Below are 17,019 nucleotides of genomic sequence, written 5' to 3'. Positions count from 1 at the left end.
GTGTCCTTCTTGGGGTTCTGTAGGTGGATGTATGGGTGTTCGTCTTGGAGTTCTGTAGGTGGATGTATGGGTGTCCTTCTTGGGGTTTCTTTAGGTGGATGTATGGGTGTCCGTCTTGGGGTACTGTAGGTGGATGTACGGGTGTTCCTCTTGGGGTTCTGTAGGTGGATGAATGGGTGTTCCTCTTGGGGTTCTGTAGGTGGATGTATGGGTGTTCCTCTTGGGGTTCTGTAGGTGGATGTATGGGTGTTCCTCTTGGGGTTCTGTAGGTGGATGTATGGGTGTTCCTCTTGGGGTTCTGTAGGTGGATGTATGGGTGTTCCTCTTGGGGTTCTGTAGGTGGATGTATGGGTGTTCCTCTTGGGGTTCTGTAGGCGGATGTACGGGTGTCCTTCTTGGGGTTCTGTAGGCGTATGTACGGGTGTCCTTCTTGGTATTCTGTAGGCGTATGTACGGGTGTCCTTCTTGGTATTCTGTAGGCGTATGTACGGGTGTCCTTGGTGTTCTGTAGGTGTATGTACGGGTGTCCTTGGTGTTCTGTAGGTGTATGTACGGGTGTCCTTGGTATTCTGTAGGTGTATATACGGGTGTCCTTGGTATTCTGTAGCTGTATGTACGGGTGTCCTTCTTGGTATTTTGTAGGTGGATGTATGGGTGTCCTTCTTGGGGTTCTGTAGGTGGATGTATGGGTGTTCGTCTTGGAGTTCTGTAGGTGGATGTATGGGTGTCCTTCTTGGGGTTTCTTTAGGTGGATGTATGGGTGTCCGTCTTGGGGTACTGTAGGTGGATGTACGGGTGTTCCTCTTGGGGTTCTGTAGGTGGATGTATGGGTGTTCCTCTTGGGGTTCTGTAGGTGGATGTATGGGTGTTCCTCTTGGGGTTCTGTAGGTGGATGTATGGGTGTTCCTCTTGGGGTTCTGTAGGTGGATGTATGGGTGTTCCTCTTGGGGTTCTGTAGGTGGTTGTATGGGTGTTCCTCTTGGGGTTCTGTAGGTGGATGTATGGGTGTTCCTCTTGGGGTTCTGTAGGCGGATGTACGGGTGTCCTTCTTGGGGTTCTGTAGGCGTATGTACGGGTGTCCTTCTTGGTATTCTGTAGGCGTATGTACGGGTGTCCTTCTTGGTATTCTGTAGGCGTATGTACGGGTGTCCTTCTTGGTATTCTGTAGGCGTATGTACGGGTGTCCTTGGTGTTCTGTAGGTGTATGTATGGGTGTCCTTCTTGGTGTTCTGTAGGCGTATGTATGGGTGTCCTTCTTGGTATTCTGTAGGCGTATGTACGGGTGTCTTTCTTGGTATTCTGTAGGCGTATGTACGGGTGTCCTTCTTGGTGTTCTGTAGGCGTATGTATGTCCTTGGTGTTCTGTAGGTGGATGTATGGGTGTTCCTCTTGGGGTTCTGTAGGTGGATGTAGGTATGGGTTTCCTTAATTCGAGGGTGATTTTGTGGGTGGGTGTATGTATGGGTTTCCTTGGTGTGTTGTGGGTCTAAGTATTGGCGACCTTCTTGGTGCTTGTATGAGATTATTTTGTGAGCACATTTTATGACCTTTGTGAGAGTGATTTATGGGTGTGTGTATGAGCAATGCGTGTTTTGTGGATACATGTGTAAGGGATTGTGCATGGGTGTATGAGCGGGATTTATAAGTGCATGTATTAGGAGTGCATGTATAAGGGCATTTTATGGGTGCATGACGGTGTCACATTATGTTGCTGTCTGTGTATTAACATTTGAGTGTGGTTTGAGGATATTTTGGTTCTGAATTTTCATGTGGAAATTTGTACAGAAATACTCAACAATTTCCAATCCTCTGAACGCTGCCGTCCATATTTAACCCCACTATAATCTACCTGTAACACAGCAATATCACCGGATGAGGGAATTGTTATTTATTCAACTTTTGTAACCTCCAGGTGTCAGTATTTCTACTATCCCCAAATGCAGGAAATTAACAGAGCGGCACAAAGCGTGCTGAGCGGTGGAGCTGTGACCACTTTCCCTATAGGATTCTCCCTCCAGCAATCCCTGAACGCATGAACATGGCAAAAGATAATGACGTGTTTTTTGTTATTTTAAAGGATTCAATAAAGAGCAGTCTGAGGTGGTAGTGACAGCGCTGGCGTCATTAACCAATGCAAGCCTGGACTCTGTATACAAGGATATGGTGACCCGAGCCCAACAGGTAAAAACACCCGTCCATTACTGCACTATATGGTGCAATATATACAGTATTGTGCCCATCTCTTGTACATAGGGGGCAGTATTATAGTAGTTATATTCTTGTACATAGGGGGCAGTATTATAGTAGTTATATTCTTGTACATAGGAGCAGTATTATAGTAGTTATATTCTTGTACATAGGAGCAGTATTATAGTAGTTATATTTAGAGATGAGCGGTGTTCGACTAGAACTGTTCGCCAATCTCAAATTCGAGCTGTTTTGGGCGGTGTTCGAGTTGTTCGACGAACCCGAACGATTTGCAAAAAATTCGGCTGTTCGAGGTTATGTTCGATAACTGTTCGTGCACCAAAAGCGTGTCCTGCATGTCTGGCGCTATTTAGAGCACCAATCATGCAGGGATTGTCTGCCACTCACTGTAATGCCACAGCCATGGTGGTTGTGGCATTACAGTGATTGCCCAAATCGATGGGAACAGTGCCAACAGTGAAACATGAAAAGCCGGCAATTCAGCAGCGCATACACCGGTACCCGACAATTTAGAACCGAAAGAATAGAGCTTCACACATAGATTAGATAGATATAAACATGTCAGCCACATATATACGAAGTACAGTGAAAGTGCTGCTTACTGTACTTGTCATTTAGCGTAAAGGATTTATCAAAAAAAATATTAGTGTTTTCATGCACCATCTCTTTAAAAAAGCCGGCCGGCAATTCAGCATCTGTACCCAACAATTTAGAACAGAAAGAATAGAGAATCACACATAGATTAGATAGATAGAAACATGTCAGTCACATATATAATAAGTACAGTGATAGTGTTGGTTACTGTACTTGTCATTTAGTGTAAAGGATTTATTTAAAAAAATAATAGTGTTTTCATGCACTGTCTCTTTAAAAAAGCCGGCCGGCAATTCAGCAGCGGTACCCGACAATTTATAACAGACAGAATAGAGCTTCACACATAGATTAGATAGATAGAAACATGTCAGTCACATATATATGAAGTACAGTGATAGTGTTGGTTACTGTACTTGTCATTTAGTATTAAAATAAAGGATTTATTATTAAAAAAATTGGCGTGGGGTTCCCCTTAATTTTAGGCTCTAGCGGAGGTTAAGCAGACGGCTGGGGCAGATGTTTGAAGCCTGGGAAGGGGGTAATACCCACGGAGCTTCCCAGGCTACTAATATCAGCCCCCAGCTGAATACATAGCCTTTACTAGCTATTAAAATGGGGGACCCCCCCAAAAAAATGACGTGGGGTCCCCCCTAATTTAATAGCTAGCAAAGGCTAGGCAGACAGCTGGGGGCTGATATTAATAGCCCAGGAAGGGAGCCATGAATATTGGCCCCCTCCCAGGCTAGAAACACCAGCCGTCAGCCGCCCCAGAAATGGCGCATTCATAGGATGCGCCAATTCTGGCACTTAGCCTCGCTCTTCCACGCTGCCCTGGTGCGGTGGCAGGGGGTAATAGGGTTGGGGTTGATGTCAGCTTATAATGCCAGCTGACATCAAGCCCAGGTTAGTAATGGAGAGGCGTCTATAAGACACCCCCATTACTAACCCCATAGTCAAAGTTAAAAAAAACACAAACACCCAGAATAAAGTCCTTTAATTGAAATAAAGACACAATCCTTTATTGTTCTAAATTAAACCATACTTACCGTCACGCCCATTCCAGCTGAAGCCAACGATCTCCTGCAATAAAAGAAAAATAATAAAGCAACCTCATCCTTACCTTTCCATGGTTCCCACAACAGCTTCAGCTCTGCTACATCGAGATGACAGGCTGGACCGCAGCAGAACGCTGCCATCCAGCCTCTCATCCCGCAGACACTGAGAAGCGCAGGCTTGCTTGCGCTGCTCAGCGTCTCTCTGTGACGACATCCAGATGAGCCGAGTTCATGTCCAATGAACTCGGCTCACCTCATGCACGTCACTGACAGCGTGGGAAAATTCTCACGCTGAAGCGGTGAGTGCAGGAGAATTCTCCCACGCTGTCAGTGACGTGCATAAGGTGAGCTCATGTCCAATGAACTCAGCTCACCTCCTGCACGTCACTGACAGCGTGGGAGAATTCTCCTGCACTCAGCGCTTCAGCGTGAGAATTCTCCCGCTGAAGCGCTGAGTGCAGGAGAATTTTCCCACGCTGTCAGTGACGTGCATAAGGTGAGCTCATGTCCAATGAACTCAGCTCACCTCCTGCACGTCACTGACAGCGTGGGAGAATTCTCCTGCACTCAGCGCTTCAGTGTGAGAATTCTCCCACGCTGAAGCGCTGAGTGCAGGAGAATTTTCCCACGCTGTCAGTGACGTGCATGAGGTGAGCCGAGTTCATTGGACATTAACTCGGCTCATCTGGATGCCCTCACAGAGAGACACTGTGGAGCGCAAGCAAGCCTGCGCTTCTCAGTGTCTGCGGGATGACAGGCTGGATGGCAGCGTTCTGCTGCGGTCCAGCCTGTCATCTCGATGTAGCAGAGCTGAAGCTGTCGTGGGAACCATGGAAAGGTAAGGATGAGGTTGCTTTATTATTTTTCTTTTATTGCAGGAGATCGTTGGCTTCAGCTGGAATGGGTGTGATGGTAAGTATGGTTTAATTTAGAACAATAAAGAATTGTGTCTTTATTTCAATTAAAGGACTTTATTCTGGGTGTTGTGCTTTTTTAAATACTTTACTAGAAATTCATGGTGGTCATGTCTAATATTGGCGTGACCCCATGAATTTCGGGCTTAGGGCCAGCTGATAATGCCAAGCTGGCCCTAACCCCTTTATTACCCAGTGAGCCACCGCATCAGGGCCCTGGATGAGTTGGGTACAGCGCCAGAAGATGGCGCTTCTATGAACGCGCCATTTTCCGGGGTGGCTGCGGACTGCAATTTGCAGCGGGGGGGGGCCAGAAAGCTTGGGTCTCCCTGCGCTGCGGATTCCAGCCCCCAGCTGCCTAGTTGTACCTGGCTGGACACAAAAATAGGGCGAAGCCCCACGTATTTTTTTTTTAATTATTTCATGAAATTCATGAAATAATTAAGAAAAAAAGGCCTTCCCTATATTGTTGTGTCCGGCCAGGTACAAATAGGCAGCTGGTGGTTGGGGGCAGCCCGTTCCTGCCTGCTGTACCTGGCTGGACACAAATATAGTGCGAAGCCCCACGTCAATTTTTTTTAAATTATTTCATGAATTTCCTGAAATAATTAAAAAAAATTGAAGTGGGGCTTCGCACTATATTTGTGTCCAGCCAGGTACAGCAGGCCGGAACGGGCTGCCCCCATCAACCAGCTGCCTATTTGTACCTGGCCGGACACAACAATATAGGGAAGCCCTTTTTTTCTTAATTATTTCATGAATTTCATGAAATAATTAAAAAAAAAGTACGTGGGGCTTCGCCCTATTTTTGTGTCCAGCCAGGTACAACTAGGCAGCTGGGGGCTGGAATCTGCAGCGCAGGGAGGCCCAAGCTTTCTGGGCCCCCCCCCGCTACAAATTGCAGTCCGCAGCCACCCCAGAAAATGGCGCGTTCATAGAAGCGCCATCTTCTGGCGCTGTACCCAACTCATCCAGGGCCCTGGTGCGGTGGCTCACTGGGTAATAAAGGGGTTAGGGCCAGCTTGGTATTATCAGCTGGCCCCAAGCCCAAAATTCATGGGGTCACGCCAGTATTAGACATGACCGCCATGAATTTCTAGTAAAGTATTTAAAAAAAACACAACACCCAGAATAAAGTCCTTTAATTGAAATAAAGACACAATTCTTTATTGTTCTAAATTAAACCATACTTACCATCACGCCCATTCCAGCTGAAGCCAACGATCTCCTGCAATAAAAGAAAAATAATAAACCAACCTCATCCTTACCTTTCCATGGTTCCCACGACAGCTTCAGCTCTGCTACATCGAGATGACTGGCTGGACCGCAGCAGAACGCTGCCATCCAGTCTGTCATCCCGCAGACACTGAGAAGCGCAGGCATGCTTGCGCTCCTCACTGTCTCGCTGTGACGGCATCCAGATGAGCCGAGGTCATGTCCAATGAACTCGGCTCACCTCATGCACGTCACTGACAGCGTGGGAAAATTCTCACGCTGAAGTGCTGAGTGCAGGAGAATTCTCCCACGCTGTCAGTGATGTGCATGAGGTGAGCTCATGTCCAATGAACTCAGCTCACCTCCTGCACGTCACTGACAGCGTGGGAAAATTCTCCTGCAATCAGCGCTTCAGCGTGAGAATTTTCCCACGCTGTCAGTGACGTGCATGAGGTGAGCCGAGTTCATTGGACATGAACTCGGCTCATCTGGATGTCGTCACAGAGAGACGCTGAGCAGCGCAAGCAAGCCTGCGCTTCTCAGTGTCTGCGGGATGACAGGCTGGATGGCAGCGTTCTGCTGCGGTCCAGCCTGTCATCTCGATGTAGCAGAGCTGAAGCTGTCGTGGGAACCATGGAAAGGTAAGGATGAGGTTGGTTTATTATTTTTCTTTTATTGCAGGAGATCGTTGGCTTCAGCTGGAATGGGCGTGATGGTAAGTATGGTTTAATTTAGAACAATAAAGGATTGTGTCTTTATTTCAATTAAAGGACTTTATTCTGGGTGTTTGTGTTTTTTTTAACTTTGACTATGGGGTTAGTAATGGGGGTGTCTTATAGACGCCTCTCCATTACTAACCTGGGCTTGATGTCAGCTGGCATTATAAGCTGACATCAACCCCAACCCTATTACCCCCTGCCACCGCACCAGGGCAGCGTGGAAGAGCGAGGCTAAGTGCCAGAATTGGCGCATCCTATGAATGCGCCATTTCTGGGGCGGCTGACGGCTGGTGTTTCTAGCCTGGGAGGGGGCCAATATTCATGGCTCCCTTCCTGGGCTATTAATATCAGCCCCCAGCTGTCTGCCTAGCCTTTGCTAGCTATTAAATTAGGGGGGACCCCACGTCATTTTTTTTGGGGGGTCCCCCATTTTAATAGCTAGTAAAGGCTATGTATTCAGCTGGGGGCTGATATTAGTAGCCTGGGAAGCTCCGTGGGTATTACCCCCTTCCCAGGCTTCAAACATCTGCCCCAGCCGTCTGCTTAACCTCCGCTAGAGCCTAAAATTAAGGGGAACCCTACGCCAATTTTTTTAATAATAAATCCTTTATTTTAATACTAAATGACAAGTACAGTAACCAACACTATCACTGTACTTCATATATATGTGACTGACATGTTTCTATCTATCTAATCTATGTGTGATGCTCTATCTTTCTGTTCTAAATTGTCGGGTACCGCTGCTGAATTGCCGGCCGGCTTTTTTAAAGAGACGGTGCATGAAAACACTATTATTTTTTTAAATAAATCCTTTACACTAAATGACAAGTACAGTAAGCAACACTATCACTGTACTTATTATATATGTGACTGACATGTTTCTATCTATCTAATCTATGTGTGAAGCTCTATTCTTTCTGTTCTAAATTGTCGGGTACAGATGCTGAATTGCCGGCCGGCTTTTTTAAAGAGACGGTGCATGAAAACACTAATATTTTTTTGGATAAATCCTTTACACTAAATGACAAGTGCAGTAACCAACACTGTCACTGTGCTTCTTATATGTGTGACTGACATGTTTCTATCTATCTAATCTATGTGTGATGCTCTATTCCTTCTTGTCTAAATTGTCGGGTACCGGTGTATGCCGCTGCTGAATTTGCCGGCCGGCTTTTTTAAAGAGAGTGTCTCCTGAGCAGTTTGTCAGCTTTTGGACACCTTTGCAGGTGTTTTCTATGTGTTTCTATGTGTTTTTGTTTGCCTGCCATTGGTTTTAACGGTGTTCGACGGTGTTCTAAGGTGTTCGACGAACAGTTCGACGAACAGTTCCTCGAACATCCCGGTGTTCGACGAACCGAACCGAACCCGAACACTACGGGGGTGGCTCAACACTAGTTATATTCTTGTACATAGGGGCAGTATTATAGCAGTTATATTCTTGTACATAGGAGCAGTAATATAGTAGTTATATTCTTGTACATAAGGGACAGTATTATAGTAGTTATATTCTTGTACATAGGGAGCAGTATTATAGTAGTTATATTCTTGTACATAGGGGCAAGTATTATAGTAGTTATATTCTTGTACATAGGGGCAAGTATTATAGTAGTTATATTCTTGTACATAGGGGCAAGTATTATAGTAGTTATATTCTTGTACATAGGAGCAGTATTATAGTAGTTATATTCTTGTACATAGGTGGCAGTATTATAGTAGTTATATTCTTGTACATAGGGGGCAGTATTATAGTTGTTATATTCTTGTACATAGGGGGCAGTATTATAGTAGTTATATTCTTGTACATAGGGGGCAGTATTATAGTAGTTATATTCTTGTACATAGGGGGCAGTATTATAGTAGTTATATTCTTGTACATAGGGACAGTATTATAGTAGTTATATTCTTGTACATAGGGACAGTATTATAGTAGTTATATTCTTGTACATAGGGACAGTATTATAGTAGTTATATTCTTGTACATAAGGGGCAGTATTACAGTAGTTATATGCTTGTACATAGGGGGCAGTATTATAGTAGTTGTATTCTTGTACATAGGGGGCAGTATTATAGTTGTTATATTCTTGTACATAGGGGGCAGTATTATAGTAGTTATATCCTTGTACATAGGGGGCAGTATTATAGTAGTTATATTCTTGTACATAGGGGGCAGTATTATAGTAGTTATATTCTTGTACATAGGGGGCAGTATTATAGTAGTTATATTCTTGTACATAGGAGCAGTATTATAGTAGTTATATTCTTGTACATAGGGAGCAGTATTATAGAAATCATTCTTGTGCATAGGGGTAGTATTATAGTAGTTATATTCTTGTACATAGGGAGCAGTATTATAGTAGTTATATTCTTGTACATAGGAGGCAGTATTATAGTAGTTATATTCTTGTGCATAGGGGCAGTATTATAGTAGTTATATTCTTGTACATAGGGGGCAGTATTATAGTAGTTATATTCTTGTACATAGAAGCAGTATTACAGTAGTTATATTCTTGTACATAGGGGCAAGTATTATAGTAGTTATATTCTTGTACATAGGGGCAAGTATTATAGTAGTTATATTCTTGTACATAGGAGCAGTATTATAGTAGTTATATTCTTGTACATAGGTGGCAGTATTATAGTAGTTATATTCTTGTACATAGGGGGCAGTATTATAGTAGTTATATTCTTGTACATAGGGGCAAGTATTATAGTAGTTATATTCTTGTACATAGGAGCAGTATTATAGTAGTTATATTCTTGTACATAGGTGGCAGTATTATAGTAGTTATATTCTTGTACATAGGGGGCAGTATTATAGTAGTTATATTCTTGTACATAGGGGGCAGTATTATAGTAGTTATATTCTTGTACATAGGGGGCAGTATTATAGTAGTTATATTCTTGTACATAGGGGGCAGTATTATAGTAGTTATATTCTTGTACATAGGGGGCAGTATTATAGTAGTTATATTCTTGTACATAGGGAGCGGTATTATAGTAGTTATATTCTTGTACATAGGAGCAGTATTATAGTAGTTATATTCTTGTACATAGGGAGCAGTATTATAGTAATCATTCTTGTGCATAGGTGGCAGTATTATAGTAGTTATATTCTTGTGCATAGGTGGCAGTATTATAGTAGTTATATTCTTGTGCATAGGGAGCAGTATTATAGTAGTTATATTCTTGTACATAGGAGGCAGTATTATAGTAGTTATATTCTTGTGCATAGGGGCAGTATTATAGTAGTTATATTCTTGTACATAGGGGGCAGTATTATAGTAGTTATATTCTTGTACATAGGGGGCAGTATTATAGTAGTTATATTCTTGTACATAGGGGGCAGTATTATAGTGGTTATATTCTTGTACATAGGGACAGTATTATAGTAGTTATATTCTTGTACATAGGGACAGTATTATAGTAGTTATATTCTTGTACATAGGGACAGTATTATAGTAGTTATATTCTTGTACATAGGGAGCAGTATTATAGTAGTTATATTCTTGTACATAGGGGGCAGTATTATAGTAGTTATATTCTTGTACATAGGGACAGTATTATAGTAGTTATATTCTTGTACATAGGGGGCAGTATTATAGTGGTTATATTCTTGTACATAGGGACAGTATTATAGTAGTTATATTCTTGTATATAGGGACAGTATTATAGTAGTTATATTCTTGTACATAGGGGGCAGTATTATAGTGGTTATATTCTTGTACATAGGGACAGTATTATAGTAGTTATATTCTTGTACATAGGGACAGTATTATAGTAGTTATATTCTTGTACATAGGGACAGTATTATAGTAGTTATATTCTTGTACATAGGGAGCAGTATTATAGTAGTTATATTCTTGTACATAGGGGGCAGTATTATAGTAGTTATATTCTTGTACATAGGGACAGTATTATAGTAGTTATATTCTTGTACATAGGGGGCAGTATTATAGTGGTTATATTCTTGTACATAGGGACAGTATTATAGTAGTTATATTCTTGTATATAGGGACAGTATTATAGTAGTTATATTCTTGTACATAGGGACAGTATTATAGTAGTTATATTCTTGTACATAGGGAGCAGTATTATAGTAGCTATATTCTTGTACATAGGAGCAGTATTATAGTAGTTATATTCTTGTACATAGGAGCAGTATTATAGTAGTTATATTCTTGTACATAGGGGGCAGTATTATAGTGGTTATATTCTTGTACATAGGGACAGTATTATAGTAGTTATATTCTTGTACATAGGGGGCAGTATTATAGTGGTTATATTCTTGTACATAGGGACAGTATTATAGTAGTTATATTCTTGTACATAGGGACAGTATTATAGTAGTTATATTCTTGTACATAGGGACAGTATTATAGTAGTTATATTCTTGTACATAGGGAGCAGTATTATAGTAGTTATATTCTTGTACATAGGGGCAGTATTATAGTAGTTATATTCTTGTACATAGGGACAGTATTATAGTAGTTATATTCTTGTACATAGGGACAGTATTATAGTGGTTATATTCTTGTACATAGGGTGTAGTTTTGGTGCTCTGTGTCTTTTGCGCTCTGTTTCTGAGTGATTGATGAGGCAGAAGAGCAGGATTTATTCTTTTTTACAGGCCTTTTAATCCTGATTCCAGGAGATTCTTACATATTGTATAAGCTACAGAATAAACACTGATACTTTCTCCGCTGTCGTTCATTATTCCTCTATATCAGATGATGTCTCGTGTAAACAGACTGAACGTCGCATCAAATTTATGTGACAAATTTTTTTTTTTTTTTTTTTTTTTTATTTGTCAGCGCCGTATGATTAATCCTCGCACGTTCTGATATTTTATGATCACGGCATAATGGAATCTTTCATGTTGTTTGGCCGCCTGTCTGGCATCCATCACACAATAAAGAAATTGACTGTTTTTGTAAAGAATAAAAGTCAGACGACACAGGGCTGATTACGCTGCGCCTTTCTTGAAGGGGGGGATTTTAACAGGAGCGTGATACAATTAAAAGGGAAATGACAGCAAGAGAGACTGAGGTTAGCAATTGTTTTTTAGATACCAGTAAACCCTTTAGCCATTGGTCTGTTAGTGGTATGATTTGGCCCAGAGATGATCAGGTAAGCAATTGCTCATGTTTCCACAGCTCTATGGAAAAATAGACCTTTTATAAGGGAGATTAGATATCTTCTCTGTTGAAAAGGGGATGGTCATGTGAAGAAAAGTGCCTGATTTCTCCCAGGGGTTAATGGGGGATGTACAGGGGGGAGAAATGTGTTTGGTTAGTGGTGTGATAATATGAAATGATCTGTATCTCTTGCTATCCGGGGTCACTAGATGTTGTACAGGGCAGACATGCTGGTAACCAGCTTTGATTGCTTAGAGGGGTGACTACATGAGGAAAAGTTCCTGTATCTCTTTCTATCCGGGATCACTAGATGCTCTTCAGGGCAGACATGATGGTAACAATCTTTCATTGCTTAGAGGGGTGACTACATAATGAAAAGTTCCTGTATCTTAACCCCAATCTGGATCACTAGAGGTTGTACAGAGGAGAAATGATAGTAATAGGTTGTGGTTGGTAAGAGGCATGACTACATGAAAACAAGTTCCTTTATCAAAACTCTTCCCTGGGTCCCGGGAGGTTGTACAATGGAGAGATTAGAGTAAAAGGCTGTGATTTGTAAGATGGATGGTAACTTGGACAAAATTTCCTGTATTCGCCCAGGGATTACTGTAGGATGTACAGGCAGAGAATTTGATATTAGCAGGATGAGATTGGTAAAAGAGGTGATAACATGAAGACAAGTTCCTATAGCTCTATTTCTTCGGTCAGTAGAAGTTTTATGAGGAGGCATTGACAGTTACAAGCTTTGATTTCTTAGAGGGATGACTACATGAAGAAAATTTCTTGTATGCAAAGCTCACTCTGGGTCACTGGAAGTTGTCCGGCGGAGAGATGATGGGTTGTGAATGACAAGAGGGGGGTGACTACAAGAGAGAAAGTTTCTGTATCTAAATTTCACTTTGGGGCACCTGGGGTGTAGAGCAGAGAGACAACAGTAACAACCTGTGATTGACAATAGGGGTAAAAGTTGGCTTTTCACGACAATCCGCAAACTGCTCAAGTTACGCGTTGTATTGGATTCTCCAGCAGTGAAGGGGTTGAGCGTTAGCCTGGCTTTATTACACTGACGGCTCTGCGCTCAGATCTCGATCAATACTTGCCACTGATACTGTGCAGGTTGATCTGTCAGGTAACGATCCTTGGCGTTCAGCAGTTGGCAGGGGTGACCTTAGTGAAGGATATCCATGTCCGTGGTCTGGACGTGACACAGGATGGAGAGCGGAGAACCATGTCACGGTCAGATCATGCTTTTGGCCACAATTTTTTGCAAAACCAAGTAGTTTAGGTTGCCACACTTACGTAAAAATTTTTACAATAGGTATAAATGTTTACTCCTTTAAACCACGCGCTGGTTTTTCCTGTAGGAAATCACCCTCCAGCAGATCATGGCGCACCTGGACTCCATACGGAAAGACATGGTAATTCTGGAGAAAAGCGAATTTGCAACGCTAAGGGCGGAGAATGAGGTATGGAAGAGGTACACACATACATATTAGGCATTGGGAAGACAAAAACTCGATACAGATGTTGCCTTTGGCTGGAATCAAGCTTACTTGTTTTATAATTATTAATGGCAGCCAGTCTGACTTTTTTAAAGGGAATGTGTCGTCAAATTACCTATTTTTTAATAATATTTTTTTTTGTATAACATGTATTTAAAAAACCTAAAACAAAAAAAAAACACGCTCATTAGATGCTTCAATACAAAATATAAGGTCAGTCTGTTCATTGCTGCTAATGTTCATGTGCATTTCCTGAAATGGCAGGAACTTAAGAATCTAAAAAATTTCAGTGGCCAGTGTGAGAACTGCAAGGTTTCTCATTTTTATTTTTAATAAGGATCGTGACATGGGAGAAAAATCCTTGCCAAAAACTTAAAAAAATGAGCACAAAAAACATTTAAACAATAGGTCATTCTCTGATGATATATATATATATATATGTGTATATATATATTATTACAGTACAGACCAAAAGTTTGGACACACCTTCTCATTTAAAGATTTTTCTGTATTTTCATGACTATGAAAATTGTACATTCACACTGAAGGCATCAAAACTATGAATTAACACATGTGGAATTATATACTTAACAAAAAAGTGTGAAACAACTGAAAATATGTCTTATATTCTAGGTTCTTCAAAGTAGCCACCTTTTGCTTTGATGACTGCTGTAAGGCGGCGGTGTTCACATCGTGCAGTAACTGAGGCAGTGACCCAAGCAAGTCCAACATAAACAGCTTTTATTTCAGCAACTCACGGGTTAACAGAAAGTCCTCCGGTTCGCAGCCGGGTTAACATGAGTCCATACACAATGGTTGCCGAGGGCAACGGCCGTGCCGGGCCGCTCAGGCCTGACAAGTGCAGAGCTTTCCCAGACGGTGGTTCAGCCACACACAGTCCTGCTGAGCTTTCCTGCTTTGCTCCTAGCAGGTCCCAACACTGAACAACACTAATCCTTAGTGCTGGGTTTTTAAAGGACCTGGGGCAAGAGCCACTGGAAAACCCGGGTTGGAGGGAGGAGGCCGCCTCACTGCCTCCTGTGACCTCCTCCAAGAAATGAAGGCCCTGCCAGGTTTTACTAATCTGCCTTAGCCAGATAGCCTGACCAGGTCAATGCTCACCTTCATTCCTGCATTGCAGCCGCAGGTGAGTTTGTGACAGCAATGCACTCCAATGGATTTAATAGGTCTCTGTGCACATTCTGGGGGATATATAACGTCCCTCATATACAATCCCGGTCACTGCCTCACACTGCTTTGCTCACTCTTGGCATTCTCTTGATGAGCTTCAAGAGGTAGTCACTGGAAATGGTTTTCACTTCACAGGTGTGCCCTGTCAGGTTTAATAAGTGGGATTTCTTGCCTTATAAATGGGGTTGGGACCATCAGTTGTGTTGTGCAGAAGTCAGGTGGATACACAGCTGATAGTCCTACTGAATAGACTGTTAGCTGCTTTTTTCTTGCCATAATACAAATTCTAAGTAAAGAAAAATGAGTGGCCATCATTACTTTAAGAAATGAAGGGGAGTCAGTACGAAAAATTGGGCAAACTTTGAAAGTGTCCCCAAGTGCAGTTGCAAAAACCATCAAGTGCTTCAAAGAAACTGGCTCACATGAGGACCGCCCCAGGAAAGGAAGACCAAGAGTCACCTCTGCTTCTGAGGATAAGTTTATCCGAGTCACCAGCCTCAGAAATCGCAGGTTAACAGCAGCTCAGATTAGAGACCAGATCAATGCCACACAGAGTTCTAGCAGCAGACACATCTCTACAACAACTGTTAAGAGGAGACTTTGTGCAGCAGGCCTTCATGGTAAAATAGCTGCTAGGAAACCACTGCTAAGGACAGGCAACAAGCAGAAGAGACTTGTTTGGGCTAAAGAACACAAGGAATGGACATTAGACCAGTGAAAATCTGAGCTTTGGTCTGATGAGTCCAAATTTGAGATCTTTGGTTCCAACCACCGTGTCTTTGTGCGACGCAGAAAAGGTGAACGGATGGACTCTACATGCCTGGTTCCCACCGTGAAGCATGGAGGAGGAGGAGGTGTGATGGTGTGGGGGTGCTTTGCTGGTGACACTGTTGGGGATTTATTCAAAATTGAAGGCATAGTGAACCAGCATGGCTACCACAGCATCTTGCAGCGGCATGCTATTCCATCCGGTTTGCGTTTAGTTGGACCATCATTTATTTTTCAACAGGACAATGACCCCAAACACACCTCCAGGCTGTGTAAGGGCTATTTGACCAAGAGGGAGAGTGATGGGGGGCTACGCCAGATGACCTGGCCTCCACAGTCACCAGACCTGAACCCAATCGAGATGGTTTGGGGTGAGCTGGACCGCAGAGTGAAGGCAAAAGGGCCAACAAGTGCTAAGCATCTCTGGGAACTCCTTCAAGATTGTTGGAAGACCATTTCGGGTGACTACCTCTTGAAGCTCATCAAGAGAATGCCAAGAGTGTGCAAAGCCGTCATCAAAGCAAAAGGTGGCTACTTTGAAGAACCTAGAATATAAGACATATTTTCACTTGTTTCACACTTTTTTGTTAAGTATATAATTCCACATGTGATAATTCATAGTTTTGATGCCTTCAGTGTGAATGTACAATTTTCATAGTCATGAAAATAGAGAAAAATCTTTAAATGAGAAGGTGTGTCCAAACTTTTGGTCTGTACTGTACTGTACTGTACTGTACATACATACATACAGTGGTGGCCAAAAGTATTGGCACCCCTGCAATTCTGTCAGATAATACTCAGTTTCTTCCTGAAAATGATTGCAATCACAAATTCTTTGGTATTATTATCTTCATGTAATTTGTCTTCAATGAAAAAACACAAAAAGAATTGTCCTAAAGCCAAATTGGATATAATTCCACACCAAACCTAGAAAAGGGGGTGGGCAAAAGTATTGGCACCCTTTGAAAAATCATGTGATGCTTCTCTAATTGGTGTAATTAACAGCACCTGTAACTTACCTGTGGCACCTAACAGGTGTTGGCAATAACTAAATCACACTTGCAGCCAGTTAACATGGATTAAAGTTGACTCAACCTCTGTCCTGTGTCCTTGTGTGTACCACATTGAGCATGGAGAAAAGAAAGAAGACCAAAGAACTGTCTGAGGACTTGAGAAACCAATTTGTGAGGAAGCATGAGCAATCTCAAGGCTACAAGTCCATCTCCAAAGACCTGAATGTTCCTGTGTCTTCCGTGCGCAGTGTCATCAAGAAGTTTAAAGCCCATGGCACTGTGGCTAACCTCCCTACATGTGGACGGAAAAGAAAAATTGACGAGAGATTTCAACGCAAGATTGTGCGGATGGTGGATAAAGAACCTCGACTAACATCCAAACAAGTTCAAGCTGCCCTGCAGTCCGAGGGTACAACAGTGTCAACCCATACTATCCGTCGGCGTCTGAATGAAAAGGGACTGTATGGTAGGATACCCAGGAAGACCCCACTTCTTACCCCGAGACATAAAAAAGCCAGGCTGGAGTTTGCCAAAACTTACCTGAGAAAGCCTAAAACGTTTTGGAAGAATGTTCTCTGGTCAGATGAGACAAAAGTAGAGCTTTTTGGGAAAAAGCATCAACATAGAGTGTACAGGAAAAAAAAAGAGGCATTCAAAGAAAAGAACACGGTCCCTACAGTCAAACATGGCGGAGGTTCCCTGATG

The 17,019-nt window shown here is 42.4% G+C and overlaps 1 protein-coding gene across 2 annotated transcripts in view; it reads left to right on the top strand.

The window, feature by feature from the left end:
• Positions 1 to 17,019, top strand: part of CCDC90B (coiled-coil domain containing 90B) — a 58,617-nt gene that overhangs the window by 30,861 nt on the left and 10,737 nt on the right. For both annotated transcript variants that reach the window (XM_073661709.1, XM_073661708.1), the window contains 2 exons: positions 2,078 to 2,181; positions 13,205 to 13,306. In XM_073661709.1, coding sequence (XP_073517810.1) covers positions 2,078 to 2,181; positions 13,205 to 13,306 — 206 coding nt within the window. The remainder of the gene's footprint in view (positions 1 to 2,077; positions 2,182 to 13,204; positions 13,307 to 17,019) is intronic.

This window comes from Phyllobates terribilis, unplaced genomic scaffold, assembly GCF_046119375.1.
Source record: "Phyllobates terribilis strain yellow unplaced genomic scaffold, ASM4611937v1 Scaffold_2__4_contigs__length_985480577, whole genome shotgun sequence".
NCBI classification, from domain to species: domain Eukaryota; kingdom Metazoa; phylum Chordata; class Amphibia; order Anura; family Dendrobatidae; genus Phyllobates; species Phyllobates terribilis.
This window is presented reverse-complemented; position numbering and strand designations above follow the sequence as displayed.